At 37.0% G+C, this 23629-nt stretch overlaps 1 protein-coding gene across 1 annotated transcript in view; it reads left to right on the plus strand.

Annotated features, from left to right (window-relative positions):
- ppil2 (peptidylprolyl isomerase (cyclophilin)-like 2) overlaps positions 1-11706 on the plus strand; it is a 36183-nt gene extending 24477 nt beyond the window's left edge. Inside the window, exons 15-20 of the mRNA XM_041787849.1 lie at positions 1001-1118; positions 1921-1977; positions 6544-6616; positions 8250-8312; positions 10027-10166; positions 11491-11706. Coding sequence (XP_041643783.1) covers positions 1001-1118; positions 1921-1977; positions 6544-6616; positions 8250-8312; positions 10027-10166; positions 11491-11608 — 569 coding nt within the window. The 3' untranslated portion in view covers positions 11609-11706. The remainder of the gene's footprint in view (positions 1-1000; positions 1119-1920; positions 1978-6543; positions 6617-8249; positions 8313-10026; positions 10167-11490) is intronic.
- The last annotated feature ends 11923 nt before the right edge of the window (positions 11707-23629 follow it).

The raw sequence follows: 23629 nt of genomic DNA on the forward strand, positions 1-23629 counted from the left end.
GATTTTATCAGTTTCTTTGACATAAATATATTTGATTTACCAATAGACATTGATTTTAAAAAATGCTCAAATTTTGCAGTGTGCTGGCTAAGATAAAACGCTAAGATCAGATTAACTTTATTGTCCCACAGAGGGAGAAATTTGTCTCGTGCTGCAGCCATAGACAACAGTTAACCACATACAGATTCCGCATGCAAAAACTCACATACATAAGAAGTATCAATACAGAATAACCCTAAAAATCTTGATTATTAACACTACTGGACACAGTCAGTAATGAACACAGTCATTTGTTTTTTTTTATTTTCAAGATAAGCAACTGGTTCTGTTATATAAGTCTGAGGGAATGTTTTAATTAAATCCACAGTTTTTGATCTGGAGAGATTAAATAAAAAAAAAAACATCCCTCAGTGTTTTGCCAGTTTGTCTGAATTAGCGTTATAGACTGAAACTTGTCACACAGATTATATTAAAGCATGAAAGGATTTTACGGTTTAATATACACTGTGCTTGTTTATTCGTTCCTGATAAATTAAAGGGAAGCTAATAGAACAGTATATTGTATGAGTGGGTATTAAATCAGCCACACAGCAATGATTTTCAAGGATTTTTGATGTATCATTTAAGAAACTGATCCGTTAAACTGATGTCTGCTACTTTACTTAATTAGCTTTTTTGTATTATTCTTAATAATTTGCATTTTTTATTTCTATAATCATCATTTCACTTCGTAAACAGGTCTCACTTATAAATAAGGTCATAATCTCAGTGTGATTCTATGTTGAACGTCAAACCTAAATATGAATTATTCCTATCATTTTAAGCTTTCATAGTCGGGCCAAACATCATGATGACAAAACATTCAGTGGTTTTAAAGATGCTCAGTTATGTAACCCTCAGTCATTCTCAGAGAAAATATTTCCCTGTGTGCCTCTTTCTCCTTTTCTGTATGTCTCTGTGTCTTTGCCTCCACCCACACCTGCTCTTCTCTTGTTCCCAGGAGGGGAATCCTTCTGGGGAAAACCTTTCAAGGATGAGTTTCGGCCTAACCTGTCCCACACGGGCCGGGGGGTTCTCAGCATGGCCAACTCCGGTCCAAATACCAACAAGTCCCAGTTGTAAGAAATGTTTTATAAAGCCTTGATTTTCAGCTCTTGAAAGCCAGCCAGTAGAAAATGTTATTTTGTTTTTCACTCTGTTTCCTTTGATTTCTTTGCTGAGCCCCAATAGGAGTGAAGTCAAGAAGCAAATTGTCTTTAGTCAGAATCAGTTATATTTATTTACTTAGTACATCTGAGTTGGACTGTGTTGGATAAGTAAGTATAATTAAAGAAATGTTATATTTGAACATTTCTTTTAAATGAGCATATTATATGACTAAAAATGCAATTAGGGATGTGTTATTGGCTTTTAAATCTCATTTTAACAGTGTTAACAAACACTTTAACCATTCTTAATTAAGTGTTTGCAGGTGTTTCTTGTGTTATTTTGCGATTTAGTGTTAGGCTTCTCTGAAGTTTAGTTCTTTCTTTTTCATAAGTCCTTACATTTAACTTTCCACACAGAGTATATGAACCTTTGTAGTTTAACACAGACTGTATGGCTTAGTTTCAGAGAAGTTAATTCAGTTATTAGTTTAATGTAGATTGTGTGAATTTGCAAGTTTTTGATAAGGATAAAGCCTGTAATTAACACAATAGATGCTGCTTAAATTAAAAATCAAGCATATAGTAATGCATTTGCAATAATAAAAATAAAATTACAGTATATTACTGCATTTTACATGAATTACAGTATATTCTTATCAGCACATAATATGGATTTAATGGGTGTATTTACAGTGTATTACTAGAGTTCATAGTATTATTTATTGAATTATTGATACAAATGTAATGATGTGTTTACTCTGTTTTCTCTCAGCTTCATCACATTCAGGTCATGCACCTACCTGGACAGGAAGCACACAGTGTTTGGAAGGTAAACTCTCTATATTTAATTAAGCATGAGTTGAGTTTTCTTTAGATATCGACGCTACTGTGGCTCAGTGTGTTTAGTGTAGCAGCAGAGGAAAAGGCTTGGAAAGATGACAGTCATGACAGACACTTGCTTTGTAATCAGAGTCATTTACACAAATGGTTGTGTCACATCCTTCCTTTTTTTTAATCTCTCTTCGTGGTCTGTCTCCTCTTTCTCCTATCCTTTTCTTTCCTTTCTGTCTCTTTTTCTCAACCTAATTTTTTTATTTATATTTTGTTCCTTTGGAAGTCCAGACAGAACAAACGGTGTTGTGACTTCCAGTCTGACTTCTGGCTGACAGCAGTAAAAAATTTAGCAGTTGCTGAATCTCCTCTCTTTTTCTCTCTCTGCTGAGCTGAGCATGATCTAAAATGGTTTTCTTTTGGAGAAAGTCCTGGCTGTTGTCTAAAAATATTCAGACTGCTTTCAACTGACTGTTTCTTCATGTGGTCAACGCTTTAAAAGCTTCTGCTTTCACCTCACGTCCAGCTTTTTTATCCTTCCCAGACTGCACTCTTTGCAAATTTTAATGGGATTGGCCATGTCGGGTCACTTCACCTGATCTTTGTACACCTTATGTGAAGTCTGCATGCTGAAGGCTGGCTTAAGCCAAGTAGTTCACCTGTATCCTCAAAAGCTTTAATTTTTATTTTAAAGTAATGTTAGTTTCTTTTCACTGTGATCAGGGTATACAACCAGGATCTCTGCTTTCAAATCTTTTGCAGTCAAGCATGGATTTTTAAGTAAACAGCAGGGTTCCTGCAGATCCTTGAAAAGTCTTAAAATAGACATTTGAAATGTAAGTCCTCAAAAAGTTTTAAAAAGTCTTATTGTTACCAGTGAGAGGTCTTAAATTTTAGAAGGGACGTTTATTAAGATGTGTCCTTATTATATCTTTGTTTTCTAGCCAACATAATACAATTCTAATCTTTTGTGTGTGTGTAATGCTCACCCATGTAACAACTGAAGGCATTTACAGCAATAAAAAAATTAATCTCCCAAATTTAGGAATTTTTTTTTGTTTTGTTTTGTTTTGTTTTGTTTTGTTTTGTTTTGTTTTGTTTTGTTTTGTTTTTTTTGTTTTGTTTTTGTTTTTGCTCTAAACCATTCCTAAACAGTACACTAAATCAAAGATTTTAGCCCTGATCCAGTAAACTGGTAAATCTTGCATGCCTTTCATAAAAAAGTGGTTTTTTCTCAATTTAGGTCTTTAAAAATGTTTTAAAGTGTTACATTTGAATTTTATCTAAGTGTAGGAACCCTGAAACAAGCTAAATTTGGCTAGCTGTTGGCTCCTGGTACTTTTCAACTCCACTCCTCATCAGGTTGATTTTGGTACATTTTAATGGACAAACTGTTTAAACACTTCTGTTGTTGCCATAATTAGCATGTTGTTCCTCCATTTCGAACAACCATCTAACTTTATACTTTGCATGTAATTTGGTGGCCAAAGCTGTGTTTGAGGTGCTTCCTTCTCCAGTCAGCTCGCTTCCTGATTAGTTATCTTTCCATTCCATGTAACAACTCACATACTGCCCATTCAGCAATCAGCGTTCTCCCCACACAACAGGATTTCTGATTGCGAAAAATGAACATGTTTATTATTTGCTATTTGAAACGGAGGCCGCCTCAGTTGTCTTTCAAGCAGATAAGGGAGTGTAAAATCACCCTTAACACGCTTCAAACCACAGTAAAATCTGACAAGATAATCTTTAGAACCATCAGATAATCTGGCCTTTGTTGACTGTGATCAGATGGGGGGATTCAGGCCTGAAATCAACCAGATTATCTTGTAGTGTGAACCCAGTCCTCATGTTCATAAAAGTCAGACCAAATGTTTCCAAACTAAGATATTCATTTGAAGTTATGTATGATAGAGAGGAAGAAAAGTTACCCATTTTAGAATCTTTAACATAGCTTGTATGTATGATACAATTATGAAATAAAAACTTCAATCATATGCTAAGCCCACATGTGCTCACAAATCACCAAGAATCTAAACAAACCAGGATCAGAGTGCATAATAGTTCCTTCATTATCATAGAACAGAAAAGAAGGATGGAGACAAACTAAAGATTATTAAATAAGCTAAACTATCTTGTCTTCTTTCCAGAATTTTGAGACAAATTAGCAAGTTTAAACACATGGAATTTTAACTGCCATTTCAGTTTTTGCCCATCAAGCGACTGCAAATTCAGTCATTTCACAAAGCAGTACTTCTCTTAGATCATCATATTAAGTAGTTGCAAAAAATGGGACTCACTTTCTACTGCTGCTAAATCCCATAACTCAGAGTCTGTTTTCTTTGGGAACATTTTTGAACTGACCAAACTCAATGGCCAGAGGAAGAATACTAGGCCTTCACTATGTGCAATTAAGGATCTTTGGATTCTAGATAATTGAGATGTAACATAAAATTCAGGCATACATTTCTGTTAAATCAGCAGGTATGTCCTTAGTTTTGTAATTTGGACAGAACATTTTCAAGCCATTTTTTTAAACTTAATTGAGAGCTGCTCTTTCATTGAGTTAACATTACAACATAAATCATTCTATAGATATTCGACATATCCACCCCCTCAATATTTGACTTATTTGACATTTTGGTTACTTATTGAGCTAAAATCTTACCTATTTCAAACATTGGTTAGTGTTTTAGTGTAGGTCTTTTCCAGCAGCTTGAAAGAAATGTACTGACAGGAAATAAGAGAGAAATTTGAAAACCAGTGTGCAATAAATGTCCTTGGCCAGACTGGAATTGGGACGTTGCAGTTCACAGTCAGTGCTTTAAACCCCCTCAGCACCAGGCGCTTCACAGTTTATATTGAAATAAAGTTAAATCCATGGCACTGAAGGAAGAAAGTTTTTAAGTAAACTCAAACATTTTGAGACTATTGTCATCAATCACAACAAGAAAAACTCCACCTGAATCTTTTGTTCCAGGTGTGATGCTCTTTCATTAATCCTATTTTTTTTTCTTTTTGTTTCTGCTGATTTCTAGTGACAGCAGTGCAGGAGAGAAGAGATGAATCAAAGATAAAGTTCTAAGTGATACTCACATAGACTCTCTACAGATTGATGCATGTTTACACAATTCAGAGTTTTGTTTATGCCTTTTTTCCTTTGGTTTAACTTTCACGTTAGTGCGTCTCAGAGTAGGTTAAGAGTTTTATAGTTTTGCTACCAAACTTTTTCCTAAAACATTTAAAAGCATAATTGTTTGTCCTTAGTTGAAGAAAATGTAAGTACAGTGATGTTAAGTGTTAGGAGATAAAAACAGCTTTGACATACTGTTTGTGCTGTTTTGGCTGAATTTCATACATTTGTGTTTTTAAAAGGCCTTAGAACAGAGAAAAAAACAGGAGAGGACTTATCCCTACAGTCTGCAATAATGATTCAAAGAAGAAGAGGAAAAAGAGAGCTGGAATTTGATTTTACACACTGTTGTTTAACAAGCTGTACACACGTAGGCTGAAACACCTGCACTTTCACAAACAGGATCGTTTGGACATGTAAACCAATGAAGCAATGTTAGGGTGAGGGGCTGCATATGAAAGACTGCCCCAGCTGTTGTTGGTTCAGTGCCTTGCTCAAACAGCGAATTGGAACCTCTCCAGACCAGACCTATTCCCAGACTTGGTCTGACCAGGATTTGAACTGGCAACCCTCCCACTCTAATGGAGAAAATATTATTTCATCATCAGTAATCTGCTTGAATGTCTTAACTGAAATCAAAACATGGTTGTCTAACTGAGTTTGAAAACAGGGCCTGAGATGAGAATTCTTTCAGCAATATTTGTTTTTTGAAGTTAATTTATTGGGCTGTAACCTTCTATCACTTAATGATTTCATCTGATTTTATAAAATCAATGAGTAGTGGAATTTCTAAGCTCCTCTGTTGATGTGAGCATGTGACAGCAGAGCACATGTGGCCTCAGAGGACCCCCCTGCTAGCCATTGGTTTTACTATTTGAGTGTTTTTCACTTAGCACATGAAACCAAGAGGCCCCCACAGGAGCAGCTGGATAAAGACTTTTCAGTTTAAAGAGCAAAGTGAGAGCAACGTCTTACAGCGCTCTGCAGCAGGGGAGCCCATAACACATTGGCCTTTTTGCCCTCACTGTTTGGCAGACTCTACATCTTCTGTGGGTGTTTTTTTTCTGTTGTGCTTTTGTGCACAAGAAAGACAACAAAATCAAGCTTTTGCAACATATCTTGTTCACTGTTGTCTGAGGAAGATTATGAGGCATTCACAAATTCATCAACAGCTGGATGGAGTCGAATAGATTAAACTTGTACAGATCTTACTTTGTAAAGCCTCAGCCTTCTTGTCATGAATGGTTCTACCTTCATGTAGTCTTAATTTATTATTCAGTTCATTCAACATGTAATGGTTGAATTTCCAACATATTTTGTTGTGATAATAATGAAAATGAGCTGGTAGTTGTATAAGGAGCCCTGGGCTGTTTGCTTCTTTTTTGCTGTCATCTTAAAATGAAAAATGTTTTATATGTTTCTCTTCTCTAGGGTTGTTGGTGGATTCGAGGCACTGACAGCCATGGAGAATGTGGAGAGTGATCCCAAAACAGACAAGCCAAAGGTAGGAGCTGGTGATGTTTAACACCTAATTTCGTGTTTTTACAAAAATATCTAATGGACTGGATATTACACAGTTAATTGTTTAATATGTAGATTGTTGTAGTACTTTGACTTTTCTCAGCCTTTTAAAATCTCGCCAAGACAGATCCATCTTGTTAAAACAATAAATGAATAAAGGCTGAGCTTGCATATCACTCTAGACCATCCGTGCCCCCCTAGGGGGTCTCTTGTCTGCTCTGGCGTTGCCATAAGTAGATTTAACCAAAACCACAATAAAACCGTTATTTTTAAGATATATATTAAGTTCTTTTGGTAACAAAAACGTGTAGGTGTTTTTCTCTTACTGTTTTATCAATTGAATGGATGTTGATTTTTGTCAACAGTACATCTTTTTTCTTTTTGTGTGGGTCTTGGGTGGGTGGGATGGCAGCTTTTCCAAGGTACAGGTAGGGTGGCTCCAAGGGCAAAGGTTGGGAAACACTGCTCTAGACTGCCTCAAACAAAACACAACAAAATATTTAAACATGTTCGCTGAAATCTGAGAAATAGCATCCCACATTTTTCTATCTTGACATTTATCCCACACCCCTGTCCAGAGCAAATTACACAGTTCAACTGCAAAATCATTTTAAGTTCCTAGATGACTAAGATTAATATCAGCTGAGGAGGGCAGGACTCAGCCATAGTGCTGTTTGACCCTTACATGGATCATCTAAAGGTCAGCTGCTGAGACGAGAAATAAAGCAAGGGCCAGTGAGAGATGACTTTAAAATGTCATCGACAGGCTCTTTTTGGTCTTTGAGAGGCTAAAAGTGTTGTCTCAGTCAGTTAAAAGTCAGCCTTAAATCATAAACATGTTGTTATAGTGTTTAAAATGTACAGTGCTTAACAAATTTATTAGACCACCTGTCATATTTGTCTCAAAGACCATCCAGCGTCATGAAGTGCTTTAATACAGACTCTTTCATTTTCAGTGAGCTCTCCACGTTTTACCATTTTGAACAGGAATGAGGAATTTCAAACTGAATTCACCCAAATTTGAGCCGGCTCACTGGGCTTCTCTGAGAAGTCAGAAATACATCAAGCATAACATTCAACCACTAAAACTCATTGTTCTGTTCAGGAATGCAAGTAAATAACTATTATTTGACATATTAATCAAGAAATATTGATGTGCTTTACTATTATTTTGTTTTTTTGTAAATCAGTAAATTTGAAAATTCATGGATAACAATAATAATTATATTTTAGCATTAAAAATATCATTTCAGTTAAAGAGCTTCTACATATTGGTGTATTAACCATTGCAGAAACATAAAAAATGATTTTGGTAATTACCAATGCTGTTAATTTAGGGCAGCTGTGGCATAAACCTTACTTTGGTTAGGGTCAGGGTGGTCTAATAAATTTGTTAAACACTGTACATAATTGGGATTATTTTGGGTTTTTTTGCAAGTTATACTAATTACAATTTTTCCCAAGCTGTAAGCTGGGTTTTTTTATTTGGATAACATTTCAGTATTTCAGTGAAATTGAATTGTTTACACACCATCAATTGATGCTCTGTTCCATTTTTCTTAGAGAGAGTTGTCCCTTTCGGGGAATTAATTTTTTTTTGTTGAACTGTTTTACAGTCGGAGATCAAGATCATAAGTACAACTGTGTTTGTGGACCCATATGAAGAGGCTGATGCTCAGGTTTGTATCTCTCTCTGCTTCCAGATGTATCGACAATACTGACTTGTAATGTAGTATATTTGTCTGTTTATTGATTTGAAACAGAGAAGGACACTGAAGAAAAGTCTTTAACATGTTTTAGGTTGACATTAAGTGAGCAACACTGGTAGACAAAAACTTTTTTCTCTACAGTAATTATTAACAGTTATTTATACAAAGTTCCATGTTTTGTCTACATTGCTCTAGCTGTATTGATATTAAGGATAAAGAAAGGGAAGGGACTGCTGTTATAATAATAATAATAATTATTAGTGGTAGTATTATTAGAGCCACAATACATATATGTCTTGTTAATTGACTCCTCACTGGCAATGGCTTGCATTTTGATATCTTGCCAAATTCACAGGAAGTTGGTGTAAATCTCACATAAAGCATTTAATTTTCTTCAAATTTCACATGTAAAAAATCAATGTCTACCCCTATATACATTTAGAATTAAAACAAAAAGTCAATGTTACTGTTAAGCCCCTGTTGCCCCCTACCCGTGACAGGAAACGTTGCAACTGGGCCATATTTCTTATCTATAACTGAGTTGAACCTATCAAGCTCAGATTTTGAGTGAGAGGCCTCAGTATTTGTTCACAACACTGAAATGTCTTATTAAAGCACCCTTTGGTGTGGATGGCAACCATTTTTGAAATCCTGCCAAATTCACAGGAAGTTGGTGTGACTCTCATACATAACATCTGATGTGCTTCAAATTTCACATGTATCATCAGTGTCTGCCTCTCTAGAAATGCAGAGGTTAATTTCATGTTTTTGCTGTAGCGCCACCAACTGGAATAAGCCAGTGTTACCTCTAAAAATCTATAATGTCTAATCACTGATTTTTAAATGGTATTTTGGTCCTGCACTTAGTCCTACATAAAAGCATCTTGCTTTGCCATACTGCCACCTAGCGTTGACAGCCAGTACTACGTCATATGCAAAGTGCACTATGCTCATGTGTTTTGATTTAATTAAAGTCCTTGAGGATCTACATGGCCTCTCTGTTGTGCTGAAACATACTGCACCGGTTGCCAGCATCCAGCAGAGGCTTCACGCCCAGAGAAAAGGACTGCTCTACACATACAATGAATATATATTTAAATTCTGCTTTATTTAGAAAGTAGTGTCTAAAGTGCTTTTCCACAAAAAAGTTGAGTAACTTCAGATGATTATATGAAACTACATCTCGTTCTCTTCTCTCCCTTCTATTTATAGTCCAGAATATAGAAATATATTTTGGTTTTTTTTTTTTAACTTTAACAGCTGGACACAAGATGTCTCCATGGCCCTGAAACCCTTTCCTCAGTTTTATTAGGCATCACTTTTTACTACTCTGTTTAGCCTTGAATTAAAGTTTTATAGTCTCTGTTTGATTTTAGATCCAAGATAATAAAAACAAGTTCAGAGCAAACATAGCAAGTATAAGACTGTTGATTATGCGCCTGGCTATTTTACATGAAACTCTTCAACAACATGACTACTTAATTTAAGTTTGAAAGGCTATTTGTCCACTTTGAACTCATTGTCTAACCTGCACTCAAAACAGATAATGCAGTGAGTATGTCAACATGCGAGTGATCATCTCAAGCATGAAGTCTGCTGGTGTCTGTGTAGTCTCTGCTTCCTCTGATCTGGTATCTATTTATGGGGATTTAGATGTTCTCTGATTTTTTTTTTTTTTTGTCAGATTGCTGCGGAGAGAGAGAAGGAGCTACAAAAGCAAGAGGAGGAGAGGCAGCAGAACAACGCCACCCTAAAGAAAGCTAAAGAGGAGGTGCCAAAGACCTTCAAAGCAGGCGTGGGGAAATACATCAACCCTGCCACCATGTAAGGACACACGCATGCAATAGCACATGCATACTGATTTACTATTAATCAAACTACACCGTGCTTCTGTTTCACTGTGACTCACCAACTAACATCTCTGTGACGTATATAAAAGCTGCGTATGCATAAAAAAAAGCTGTAGAACACTTTTTTACTCCCTGGACAGATTGTTGACTCAAATGTTGAACCGACCTCCACACAAACTGCAATACACTTTCTCTCAGTGTCTAATAAAATCGACTTGAGAGGCAAAATAATAATGAATGGGTGATAAAACATGATTGTTGAAAAGCAGCACAGGATGAGCAGAAACATAAAGTGCAGAATTGCCAGTTGTGGAAAAATTACCCATTTCCCTCCAGGGACAGTACGGGTTTATTATCCAGAACTTATTTTCACTGAGTCCAGGTTTGTCTCATTGTGTTTTGTGATATAGCACCTTATTTCATTTTAGTTTGAAGTGAATGGACTTGTTTTGGTTTTAAAGGAGCTTAATGATTGAAAATGATGTCAAGTGTAATAAGGATAACACATTAGACTCAAGCAGATAAATATAAAGTTCTGTTGGCTGCATTAAGTTTTATGGCGTTATTGTATTGTGTCTTTCTCTTCCTCTTTGAGTATCACTTAAAATGATGTCACACAAAGGCAATATAGCTAGAATACATTAAATGCATTACCTTGGACAATTTTGCAGGGAAAAAGGAAAGAAATTACTCTCATAATCAAAAAGTGAAGATGCATAGTGAACTGATGATATTCTATGGTGGCTGAAGTGTGTTTTGAGAGATATTTAGCATCATCATTTCATCTTGTTGAGGACTTTTTCCCTTCAGAACTTAACCCTCCTTTCCTGCCTGTGTCGACCAATCAATTTCACACATGTGGTTATGCACAGCGTCTCAGTACTCATATTTCCACTTAACTGTGTGTCCATTTTCACGACCGTTCAATATAGAGGTGGCATAATTAGGTGTTGCAGCAGCTATCAAAATCCTTTTAGATTCACATGCAGAAAAAGCTTTTAGCAGCACATTTGTCTGAAAAAAGTTCCATATGAATGTTTTTTAGGAGTGAGAGGGAGAAATTATCAATTAGAAAAAATTAAAATGCTTCATTGGAAGATAAGAAGGCTACACAGTGGTGCAGTGGTCAGTGCTGTTGTCCCACAGCAAGACATTTTCTGGTTCAAATGCCAGTCAGACAGGAAGGACGCTACAGCGTAGAATATGCTCATCTCCCTCTGCATGTGTAGGAGAAACGAGATATTCACACACATCTGTGAGGGGAAAATGCTGATTGTATTTTTATACTTCCACCTCAGAAAACGTCCGGCCGCAGAAGATGAAAGCGGGCCATCCACCAGTGGGCTGTCCACCAGCGGATCAATGGCTAAGAAGTCCAAAGGAAAAACCACCTTTGGAGACTTTAGTTCCTGGTAGTAACAACACATCTCAGTCTTACCTTTGTTTTGTATCTTAGTTGTTCCATCATTTTGTGTCATGGCATGATGAATTAAATGTTCTTTTTAAAAAATTAATGGCCTTTTTTTGTTCTTCAAAAACTCTTTGACACTCAGTGGAACACAATTTACAGAGATTTTTTCTGTGTAATGAAGCAGAGTTGAGATAAATCAGCATATTGTTTAGTTTAAAAGGTAGCTTTTCAATATTTATTTTAACACACCAAAAAACAAAGAGCAGATCTAGCCTGTACTATTTGTCAGAGTCTATCTTAAATGTATAATCCAGGTCAGGCAAGGCAAGGCTTAAACCATCTCATGAATATCTCTGGTCCTCAACAGGTCAATCCAGGACAGTGTAGTCTATTTGTTAACCTCTATCAGCAGACTGTGGTGGTCACTGATAGATATCTAAGGTAAGGAATGACGCCATGCGGCTGCACTGGCCTGAGTCCCAAGAGTTTAAATGGATTTTCTCGTCACGTATCCATAATCATTCAGCACAGCGCTCCACAGAAAGCTCCAGTTATAGATTGTAACAAAGTCGAGGAGCCTGCACATAAAAGATTAATCTCAGGCTTGGTCACTTTATGTCCACACTGGTGGGCTGGTTATTTAAGGACACACTCTGAATCTCCTCACCTAACATAAGCCTTTAAAACAGTTTTTTCTGCTTCCTTAAATCCCCTTCAGTCTAATATGACCATAAAACGTTTGTGAAGAGCACCTCAGAGTGATTATTGATTGTATAACCTACACTAAAGACCTGTAGCCCTCCTTAAACAACGCTGAACCATCAAAAGTTATATAAAAACGCTTCAGTCATCCAGTCTCTATTCATGAGTTCGACGGAAAGCTTAAGGCTTCAAGGTCCTGAGCAGTTTTCTTTTTAATCACAGCTAAATTTCCAAATTTTCTTTTTTTGAGGGTTGAATTTTAGACAGCACAGAACATAAACTTTCCAGCATGGATAAATGTCTCTGCTGAGTCTCAGCTGATTAAGCTTCAGCTCTCTTCTCTCTGCTTCTGAACCAGACCTTAAACTTACATTCAAGTCTCTTATTTACATAAAGCATATACCTTAATCTGACATCCAACCACTGAATGAGCATGAAACAGTGGTTTGACTGCAGCCATAAAATGTGCATACTTTCAATGACACTCGTGCTGTGTGATCAAAACTGATTAAAGGAAAAGTCTGAGTCAGTATCAAGTTGTCATACAGCCTCAAAACTATTTTCCAAGAGCTTAGTTTCAAGTGAATGACTTAAGTTGCATTTTTATTTCTCCTGATCTTTAGTGTGACAAAACCTGTTAACACTGGACTGAAGCCAAAAGCATGAACCAAATCATACATGCTTCACCTGGACGTTAATGGAAGAGGAGTGTCCCAAAATTGGAGCATCCTGCATCTGCTGTGCATGAAATATACTTTGAGCTGTTGTACTGTACTTTGATTGTACATCAATTATACTGCTGGCTTGTCTCCTACATAACCCCAAAACACAGAAAAACTTTTGCAAACAACTCTGACCCACATGAAAATGTATTTTTTGTAGAGCAGATGCTCCTTTGGATCTGCACACTTGACATGACAGAGACATGATGCAAGTGGAACACGGAGCTTCTGGGATTAGACCTCACACTTTCAAGGCAGTTTTTCCACCATATGGAGCACAAGTCCCTCTTCTAAGTTGGCTTCTGCTTTAATATCAAATAGGAGATGACTGCAGAAAGAAGCCAGTGTTTAATCAAAAACTACAGCGAGGAAATCTGTTGTGTGGTCTTCTACGCTTTGTTTCCTATTAGATGGGTGACATGTAAGCGTACACTGTTTGCCTGACAATACATCACAATTCTTACATGAGTTTATAGAGAAAATTATTTAAAATTTAAAGGCAACAATCACACCTACAGTTGCATCTAAAAAAATATTATGAAAAGCTTATTTTTTAAATGTAATTTAATTTAAAAAATGAAACATCCATATGTTCTATTTTAATCTCATTCAAACTGAAATATTTTAAGAGTCCAGAAAAATCCACCGTCAAAATATTATACAAAACATCAGTCCAAAAAAAAATTATAGTACAGAAATGTTGACCTGGAAATTTATGCTCATTTCTGCACTCAGTACTTGGTTGGAGCTCTTTTTTGCACAAATTACTGCATCTATGCCATGTGGCATTGAGCCAATCAGTCTGTGGCACTGCTGGTATGTTATGAAGCCCAGTCTGCTCTGATGGCAGCCTTCAGCTTGTCTGTACTGTTGAGTCTGGTGTCTCTCATCTTCCTTTTGACACATCCCAGAGATTCTCCATGGGGTTAAGGTCAGACCAGTTGGCTGGCTAATCAAGCACAGTAATACCATGGTCGGCAAATTAGTTTCTGTTAGTTTTGGCTTCACTGTGAGCAGGTGCCAAGTCCTGCTGGAAAATGAAATCAGTATTTCCATAAATCTTCTCAGCAGATGGAAGCATGAAGGGCTCTAAAGTCTCCTGGTAGACGGCAAACAGCTTTGACTTTGGACTTGATAAAGCACAGTGGACCAACAGCAGCAGATGAAACCATCACTGACTGTGGAAACTTAAAACACTGGATTCCAAACACCTTGGATTCTGTGCCTCTCTGACCTCACTCCAGACTCTAGGACCTTGACTTCCAAATGAAATTTTGAATATACTCTACACCGCATTCCACATTATTATGCAAATGACATTTGCTGTTATTTAAAAAAAAATAACTTATCATTTGAATTATGCTGATGACTTGAAAAATATTCCGACTGTCATTAATATTTAGGAAAATAACAGAAAAATGTCATTTGCATTATAATGTGGAATGCGGTGTAATCTGAAAATGGGACTTTCTTTGGACCGCTTAGCAACGGTCCAGTTCTCTTTCTTCTTAGCCCAGATGAGACGCTTATAACGGCTGTGTTTCAGGAGTGGCTCGGTACTAAGAACACAATTCCTGGACCCGTCTGTGTGTGATGACTCATGATCCACTGACTCCAGCTGCTGTCAGCTCTTTGTGAAGCTCCCCTGAGTTCTTGAATCTGCTTTGTTTGACTGTCCTCTGAAGACTGAACTCATCCCTGTTGCTTGTGCTCCTTTTCTCATTGCACTTTTCCTTTTCAGTCAACTTTCCATGAATATGCTTTCACACTCTGAGAACAACAGTGACCTTCTGGGCTTTACCTCCTTTTGGAGGGTGTCCATGATTGCCTTCTGGACAATTGTCAAGTCAGCAGTCTTCCCCATGATTCTGGTAGTGGGTACTGAACCAGAGTGAGAGAATGAAGGCTCAGGAAACCTTTGTAAATTTTACTTTTCCACAAAAGTTTAATATTTTAAGATAGTGGCTGTTTGCTTTTCATGAGCTCTAAGCTGTAACCATCTAGACTAAAACAAAAAAGTCTTGCAATATTCCACTTTGTATGAGATTAATCTAGAATATATGGAAATTTCACTTTTTGAATTCAGGCCTAGGTTCAGCACCTTGATGTTTGGTTTAGCAACAACAGTGATCTATGAAACAAAAACAATAATCAACATGCTGCATTTAAATGGATAGACTTTTAATCACTCTTTGGAGTTTGGTATTCTCTGTTTTGGCAAGTTCGAGCACGCTCTTGTGAGCGGCTTAAAAGGAGTGTGCCACATGTCAGCCAATTATCTTTTCAGAGGGTTTTCTCTCTCTCTCTCTCTCTCTCTCTCATTATAGTTTGTCTTCCAAATCAACAACCTATGTAAATGTGTTCAGTCTCAAGTGAACAAGTTATCTTGGTATATTTAAGTGAAAGAACGGAAACAATAATACATAGACATATTTTTGCATTGTGTAACATAATAACTATGGCTCCAATCAAAACATACAATTTCTGACAAGCTTTTTCTATGTAATTATAAGTTTAAATTGCCTATAAGTGTTTGATCTAAGTTGTTTATGTCCTAGTTGATAGTGATTAAATCAGCCTGTAGGAGGATTTTGAGGGAATCATGCATGGTGCCGGTGTAGACGAGGCTGTGGAGAAGACTAATTTCTATAGATTCAAGTGTCACAGATAGACTACAATATATCAATATATAGCAATATACCATTTACCAAAAAGTATTGTTACAACAAAGAAATAACCTACCAAACACAAATTTTCTTACTTTTTTGCTAAATTTGTTGCAAAAATTAACTAAGCCCACAAAAAAATCAAATGTCCATCCATGTACTTTTTTTGTTCTAAACCTTGTTGAAATATGAAATTTATAAATAGTTCTTTGTAGGTCTTTGGCATGGTTGATAGGATACTAAGTTTCATACAAATCAATGAAAGTAACGACTATTTGTACTCATTTCAAGTGTTTGATCTAAGTTGTTTATGTCCTAGTTGATAGTGATTAAATCAGCCTGTAGGAGGATTTTGAGGGAATCATGCATGGTGCCGGTGTAGACGAGGCTGTGGAGAAGACTAATTTCTATAGATTCAAGTGTCACAGATAGACTACAGAGCACATGGAGTTTCCAAACCCAGAGAAATGAGAAAATGAAATCTTAAATGGACAGTAACATCTCAAAAAGCATGCTTTGAAACTTGAAATCACATTAAAATATGTTCAGATGCCTCTCAGAAACGCCTTTTAAGAGCAGCAGCAACTATAAACACTTTGATGGTCTGAGATGCATCAGTAAGAGGTAGGTAAGTGCTGCAAATGAAGCTGCATGGGATCATTTTTTAGGACCTTGCAGCGCTGGTGAAAACAGGTATTGGTGATAGCCCCCGTGTGTCACATAAGACATAATTTATTGGATGCTTAGTTATCGGCCTAATGCCGCTCCACTCAAGTCTCATTACTCAGCTGAACTGCTGAAAGCTGCTGCCAGACTTCAGGCTTCTACCTGAATGAAAGCACCCCTGTGTGTCTGCGGCGTTTCCCCTGCCTAAGCCGTATGAAGTTTTGTAAATACAGAAGGTGGGAAATGAAGTTTGTGCCCTCCAAACTCAAGTTCCAGGCCTACATGATTATCCTTTTCACACATGGAGAGCTAAAACAGAGCTGAAGAGGGATGGGACAGTGGTTTGTTTCACAACTCTCCTGTCAGCACAGTTGTATAAAGTGACCTCCAGCATGCTGTAAGTCGCTATTTGAATGAATAATTGAAGTCTGTGGTTCCAGCAGGGTGAAGATGGGTGATCTGAGACTTGGGAGTGATGAGCAAACAGTGGATTTGGGTTCTAGTTGCTCACAAAATGTGTTCAGATATTCAATCAGACAGGCATTAAAATGTAGCTTCCAGATTATGTGGTACACCTGTAGTGTGGGTCCCACATTGGCCATGTTCCCGGGATAAACTGTTACATTTCATTTATCTGTCAACTGACAACAAGCCATTATGAAGACAATGGATACTGGAAATCCTGAGAGAGCTCAGACTGCATTTTATGTTAAAAAAATGTTGACTAATTTGTGAGCTACCATCAGATTGAAGCTAATGTTAACACTCAGGCACTTTCTTGTATACACTGATATTTGACAATTCCTGATAAGATAGAAAAGGCCTGTATTAATCATAGATATTGATGTTAATTCAGAGCATATTATCTAATTCGTTTGCACTTACAGCATAAGCTTCCTACTTTAAGCATGACATCACAGGAACATAGTCATCATGGTAACATAGATCCCAACCTCAGGATCTGGTGTCAGATGTTATATTTAAAAATGTTGATAGTGCATCACATTGTGTGTTTTATTTTTAATAAAATTTTTTATAAAATGAGTTCAAAGAAAATAACTTCTTTTACTGAAAGTAACTGGACTTAAATGTTTTACAGTTTTCATCAACTTAATTTTAATGGTGAAAATGATTCAAATGTGACTTCAATTTAAATGCATTTTAATCTAAAGACCAAATTTAAAATACACTTAGCACAATGAATAAGCAAATTTGTGTTTGGTAAATTATTTCTTTGTTGTAACAATACCTCTTGGCAATAATTCTAAATAAAAGTTTATTTCTCATGCATTTGTTGGATGAGCAGCAGAGCTGAGTATGTGGGTTGCACTCATGAAAATTTGCCAAATCTTCTCTGCCAGTGCCAAATAGCTTATTCTGCTGGTGCTACTGACTCTTGCTTTGGGACTGCTACCCCCAGGTGCTGACAACCAGGGGCCTGATTGGCACCTTTTATTTTCAGCAATGAGTCCAGATTCTGCCCGCAGCTGTTGGATTGTTGGGCCAAAGTGTGGAGAAGATGCAGAGACTGCTATGCTGATTGCTGACTAATACATTTAACTCTTTTAGCGGAGGCAGTGTGATGTTGTGGGTGAGGCGGCATCTCCCTCACTGGAAAACGGAGGCTTGTCATCATTTGAGGCAACCTCAATGCAGAGGGAAATTGGGATGACATTTTGCAACCAGTGGCAATCACATATCTTGTGATGTCTTGTTATGTCCATCACATACCTCCATAGTATGGGACTAAACTCTATCCTCCAAATGGAAACGCCTGCCTCCAGAGAGCAGGGTTTATCAGAGACTACCTCCAGAATGGGAGTGGAGAGGATTGAATGGCCTTCCAGCAGTAATGACCTCAACCCCACTGAACACTTGTGGGATCATCTTTGGCATGCTGTCTGTGCCAGAGTGACCAACGCAACCACGTTGGCTGACTTGTGGTAAATGCTGGTTGAAGAATGGGATGCCATCCCACAGCAGTGTGTGACCAGTATGAGGAGGAGGTGCCAGGCTGTTGTGACTGTGTATGGTTCTACTGAGGCTCCTGTTTGTTAAATGAATACATTGTTAAATTGCACATATGTCTTGTGTCTTCAGACTTCAATCATCCAATCCACCAAATAAGAATTAAGGGCAGAATAAGCTGTTCGGCACTGGCTTAGAAGATTTGGCAAATTTTTCATAGGTACAAATGTGGCTCCTTTTCAAAGGGAAATACACAGGCTTTCCAGCAATATACCATTTACCAAAAAGTATTGTTACAACAAAGAAATAACCTACCAAACACAAATTTTCTTACTTTTTTTGCTAAATTTGTTGCAAAAATTAACTAAGCCCACAAAAAAATCAAATGTCCATCCATGTACTTTTTTTGTTCTAAACCTTGTTGAAATATGAAATTTATAAATAGTTCTTTGTAGGTCTTTGGCATGGTTGATAGGATACTAAGTTTCATACACATCAATGAAAGTAACGACTATTTGTACTCATTTCTAAACAACTCAAGGGGATGCTCTGGTCTCTGTTGATAAAGTTTTACTGATTTTCCTTGTTTTAGATGTGGACACCCAGTCAATGTTGATTCAAAATGTATTTAGTTAAAGTTATTAATTAGTCTTTACCTTTTGTCTTACAGAGTTCAGAGCTGGGCCAACACAGTCTTATGTAGCTGACTGCACTGACTACAATAAATGCAGTGATTAGGCATCATATACACAGTTATTATATTGAATACTTACAACCAGCGGTCCAGTTTGTATTAGGTTTTATCTCTGTAAAAGGCACAGGAGAGGAAACTGTCTTCATAAAGTGAAGTTATCACCTTCCTCTTCATTACTGTAATAAAAATTGACCAGAAATCTCTTAGCATATACGTGTGTGAAATTGTAATGCCAGCCTGTGCCCATTATCATCTCTCACCTCTTATTCTCTTATTTCTAGGTCTCCTTTTGAAGTCGACCACTGAGGATAGACATCAGCAGAGACACAGAGGAAGAGAGTGGGTGTATGCTGCGTAGAGCTACTCAGCGGTGCCTTATTATTCCTTATCTAGCTCAGCATCCTCCTACAGTCTAGGAATATCATTACAGATTTCCAGCTGTCACTCATAATGATACTGTCATTTATGTCCTCATTCTCAATGTTTTTTCTATTATTGGACTGATGCAGAACTGTTTGAAATAAAAGATTTGAACACTTTAAGCTGAAGCTTGGCCTTCAGTGATGAGACTGTTTTTTATCTAAACTGAATTGCCATTAAACTTGGTCCAGCTATGACTCCAGCAGGAAGATTCTTTGACTTTTGGTATAAAACAAATGAATAGACTGCCATTGAGTTTGGAGAGATTTTCATGTTCTTAATAAACTCTGCATTCCCTGTTTGTTTTTTTTTCTAAGTAACAGTTGCCTTGCAAAAGATTATAGCTGCTTAAGATAAGTATTTGAACTTTTTTTGTGATTGTTAGCCTGCTAAAATAATCATTCGGCTCATCGCCAAGGTATTAAGTTTTATTCCTGGAAACTTTTATTTTTCATTTTAAAAAAGCTTTTCTCCTCACTAAAACCCTCCAAGTTTTAAACCCATCATATTTTGATTTTCAAATGTCTTAAATAACTACTTTCCAATTTCCGTTATAATATTCCAAGAAAATAACTGATTAAATAGCTAATCTATGTTTTTGAATGTTTTCTGTTTAAATGAAAACTGTATATGTTTACTACACATTGTACTGTTGCAATACATTGGATTTCTATTCAAAGGGTCTTTTGGATTTAAAATTCTACCTTTATTCTACACAATTCATGACCCATAATCTGTAATTCTGCAGCTTGATAACATTACAAACAGTAAAAACAGCTCTTGAATATGTGTATAATCTGACAATGAACTGGGTAGAGGAATACAGTACTACACATAGGCTGTGTGTAATACATGCCTCGCTGAAACAGCCATCTCTTTTTGTGATAACAAAAAGTTAAAGGAAATGGGGCATTATTTTCATTTAGCAGATTACTTTTATGAAAAACATAATTAATAATAGGTTGAAAAATTAACATTTTACATTAATCAATACAAAAAAGATGTAATCTGAGTACTCTTGAATTACTATGTAATGTGTTACTGCCAACCCTGGTTACAGGAGGTAGGGGGTTGGCAGATGGGACTTCAGAACAAACAGCCATTGTTACAAAATAATCGTCCATGACAAGAAAGCAAGACATGATTGAGATACAGCAACAGAACAGTAGCTTCCAGTAGCAACTCATGCTTTCATTCATGCTTCCTTGTGTAGCAGTCTTTGACATAACACCAGGCATCATGACAGCTTTGTCATGGCTGCTGCCAGACATGTCCCGTTACAACTGTAAAGATTTAGAATTTTTATGGCTATGAAAACAGCTGAAATATCGGAGGAAGCACTCTCCCAAAACAATTAAGATAACATAGGAGTAATCATTTTTAATTGAGATATAGAATAATAATTCTACAAGTTGCTCCTTTAACTGTAAATAACATAATTTCTTTCAGCTGTGCTTTTGGCCAAATAAGCCCAAACAAACCTCCAACCTTGAGCCTTGCTGGGCTCTGAGGGACCTGCTGTCAACACCAGTGTTAAGGCCTTTTTATTTCCCTCCATTTCAAAATTACAACCATCAGCTGTCTGTCTGCTTTCATTTTGCAGGGCAGCCCTCTATTTTACATGAAGGAACCGTTTCACTGAAACCGTCTAATGGTAATAGAGATCACTCGTTTCTTTTTAACTGAAGGAAATGATTCACCCATCCTGGAAAAATAGAGTCCCTGTAACTCTCAACGCTCCCTTCCTCCCTTTGCCTCAGCAAGGGCAAAGGGTTCACTTGAGCTCATCTCAGTTGTAGCGTTTTAATCTGAAACATTTATGATGTTGCACAGTCTAGAGAGAGATGCTGGAGTGAGCCACAGAAACTCTCCAACTCAAGAAAGCTGGTAGCCTTAACATATTCTTATCAATTACTGTACAGTCTTGTTTTAAAACAGTTAAGAGCAATTTATTTTAAATGAAAAAATGTGTGATTGGTGGGCAGCATGTGGCATGTGATATTTGAACTCTCTTTTTATAACTTTAAATAGAAATTAGTTTCTTTTTTGTTTGCTAGTGATTAGAGATATGTGTTTAAGAGTCTTCATGCAGTGAATTGGGCCTTAATAACACCACAGCTGGTATCATTAACATGCTAGCTTGCAAGCATTGACGTCCAGTTCTGTTTCAATTTCTAAATATGTCTCTCTCACAATTGGTGTAGATGTACTGAGTGGGAAATAATTGCTAATGCTAACTTGACACTGTAAACATGCTAACGTTAGCTTTCTCTGTCGGGCTACTTTAGCTGCAAACATACAGAAAACCTAAACTGAAAACATCTAACATTTAATTACTACTAAAGTGTACATGAGGAGGATTTTCTTTTAAAAGTATTTGCACAGTTGAGAATAATTGTCGACTAACTATTTTATTATTCAATTACTAGCAGGCAAATATTACTTTTTTTCAGTTAGTTGACTTGCTAGCAACTTTTCTAGCCTGCAGTTAAGTAGCCACAGATCTGGCAAGCTAATGTCAATTTAGTGGGTTCAGCTAGCATAGATCATACTCAGTTACAGCTCATCTATACATACATGACTAGATGTGATTAAGACAATGTCGTTTCAGAGTTAGTGACTGTAATTTTGATACCTTATTATTTGCCGATTACGTGGACATTAATAGCTAGTTATGCATTGATTAACATGCAGTTATATGATGTGAATGCATACAAAGAGATGGAGGGAGCTCTGTGTGCCAGGACCTTGGCAATCTATAGTAGCATAACAACAGCCTGGTCCAATCTGTGCCAACCAACTAAGCTTAGTAAAAACAAAAGTTTAAGTGTCTGACTCGCAGACCCTGACTAGTAGATTATTCCAAAGGAGAAGGAGCCAACTGAGGGCTCTACCTCCCATACTACTTTTAGAAACTGAGGGTACCACAAGCAAGCGTGATATTCTAAAGGGGTAATATGGCTCTATGAGTGCTTTGAGATATGATGGTGCCTGGCCAATAAGAGGTAGGTTAGAAGAATGCAGATAAGCTAAAACAGGAGTAATATGATTTATTTTACTAGTAAGTCTCTAAAGAGACTTATGACCGTCTTATAGAGACTTACAGTTTTCCAACTTAGAAGTAACAGATGGATGGACTTGTTTTTGTGCATTGTTCTAAGACAGGATATGCCAGTCTTTTTCCTATATGGAAGTTTAGGGACTCATCTCGCTCAAAGAAGATGTCTGACTGTGGTTCTGGATGCCAGGTTGATGCTATCAAGGGCAGTTAAATCATTAGAAAAGTCTCTCTGAGGTGTTTGGGGCCATGCACAATCATTTTAGTCTTGTTCAGTCAAAGTTCAGTTAAACAGCAGAAAAATCAAAAACAACAAACAAAAATTAAGAAATGTTGTATCTTCCTACAAATGCATCTTAGTTAGTTGAACAAGCCATTTATCAGCTGTGTACTATGTATAATGCCATAGCCTACAGGCTAACTTAAGGTCATTAGAGTGTTCTCTGGTGTAAGTTTAATTTGCAAAGTGTTTGTGCACTGCCTCCTGACAGTATTGGAGCATAACATGAGCATCAGTAGTTTGCTTTCAGGGTGCTTCTTAAACATTGTTACGCCTTTCAGCTGCTGTTGATGAAGCCCGTCTTCTAATTTCCCATCACATCTCACAAATGTCGAGCTGTTTTAGAAGAGGCACTGAATCAGAAGCTGTGACACTGGAGACTCATCTGCTAAATAATGGGTGACTGCAGTTTGAATTTGTGTTTACATTATGGCATGCTCATTTGATGTCATCTGAAATGCTTTCCTTTAACTTAAGAGAAAAATGTTAGAGAAACAAGCTTGCTGCTTTTTCAGCTTTTGCTTTTTTTTGCAACAAAGGATACTGCTTGCTTTGTGTGTGAAAAGGATGATTTGTTTTGCTTTCAAGGAAAAAAAAAAGAAAGGTTTTGAAATCAAGTGTGTTGCTTTTTCCAAATATGGTATTTTGTTGGGGGGGGGGGGGGGGGGTTGTGTGTGTGTGTGTGTGGAAGGGGCTCAAGGGAATCATCAAAATGGCCTTTGAATGCTACAAACATAATCCAGCAGACCTTTTCACACATCAAACAAAAGGAGATCAAACAAAATCATCTTGACCAGGACAAGTGGGTAGCTGCAGCCTGATAAAAAAAGAAGGGAAGAAAAGTATGAGA

The sequence above is a fragment of the Cheilinus undulatus genome, linkage group 5 (assembly GCF_018320785.1).
Source record: "Cheilinus undulatus linkage group 5, ASM1832078v1, whole genome shotgun sequence".
Taxonomy (NCBI): Eukaryota; Metazoa; Chordata; class Actinopteri; order Labriformes; family Labridae; genus Cheilinus; species Cheilinus undulatus.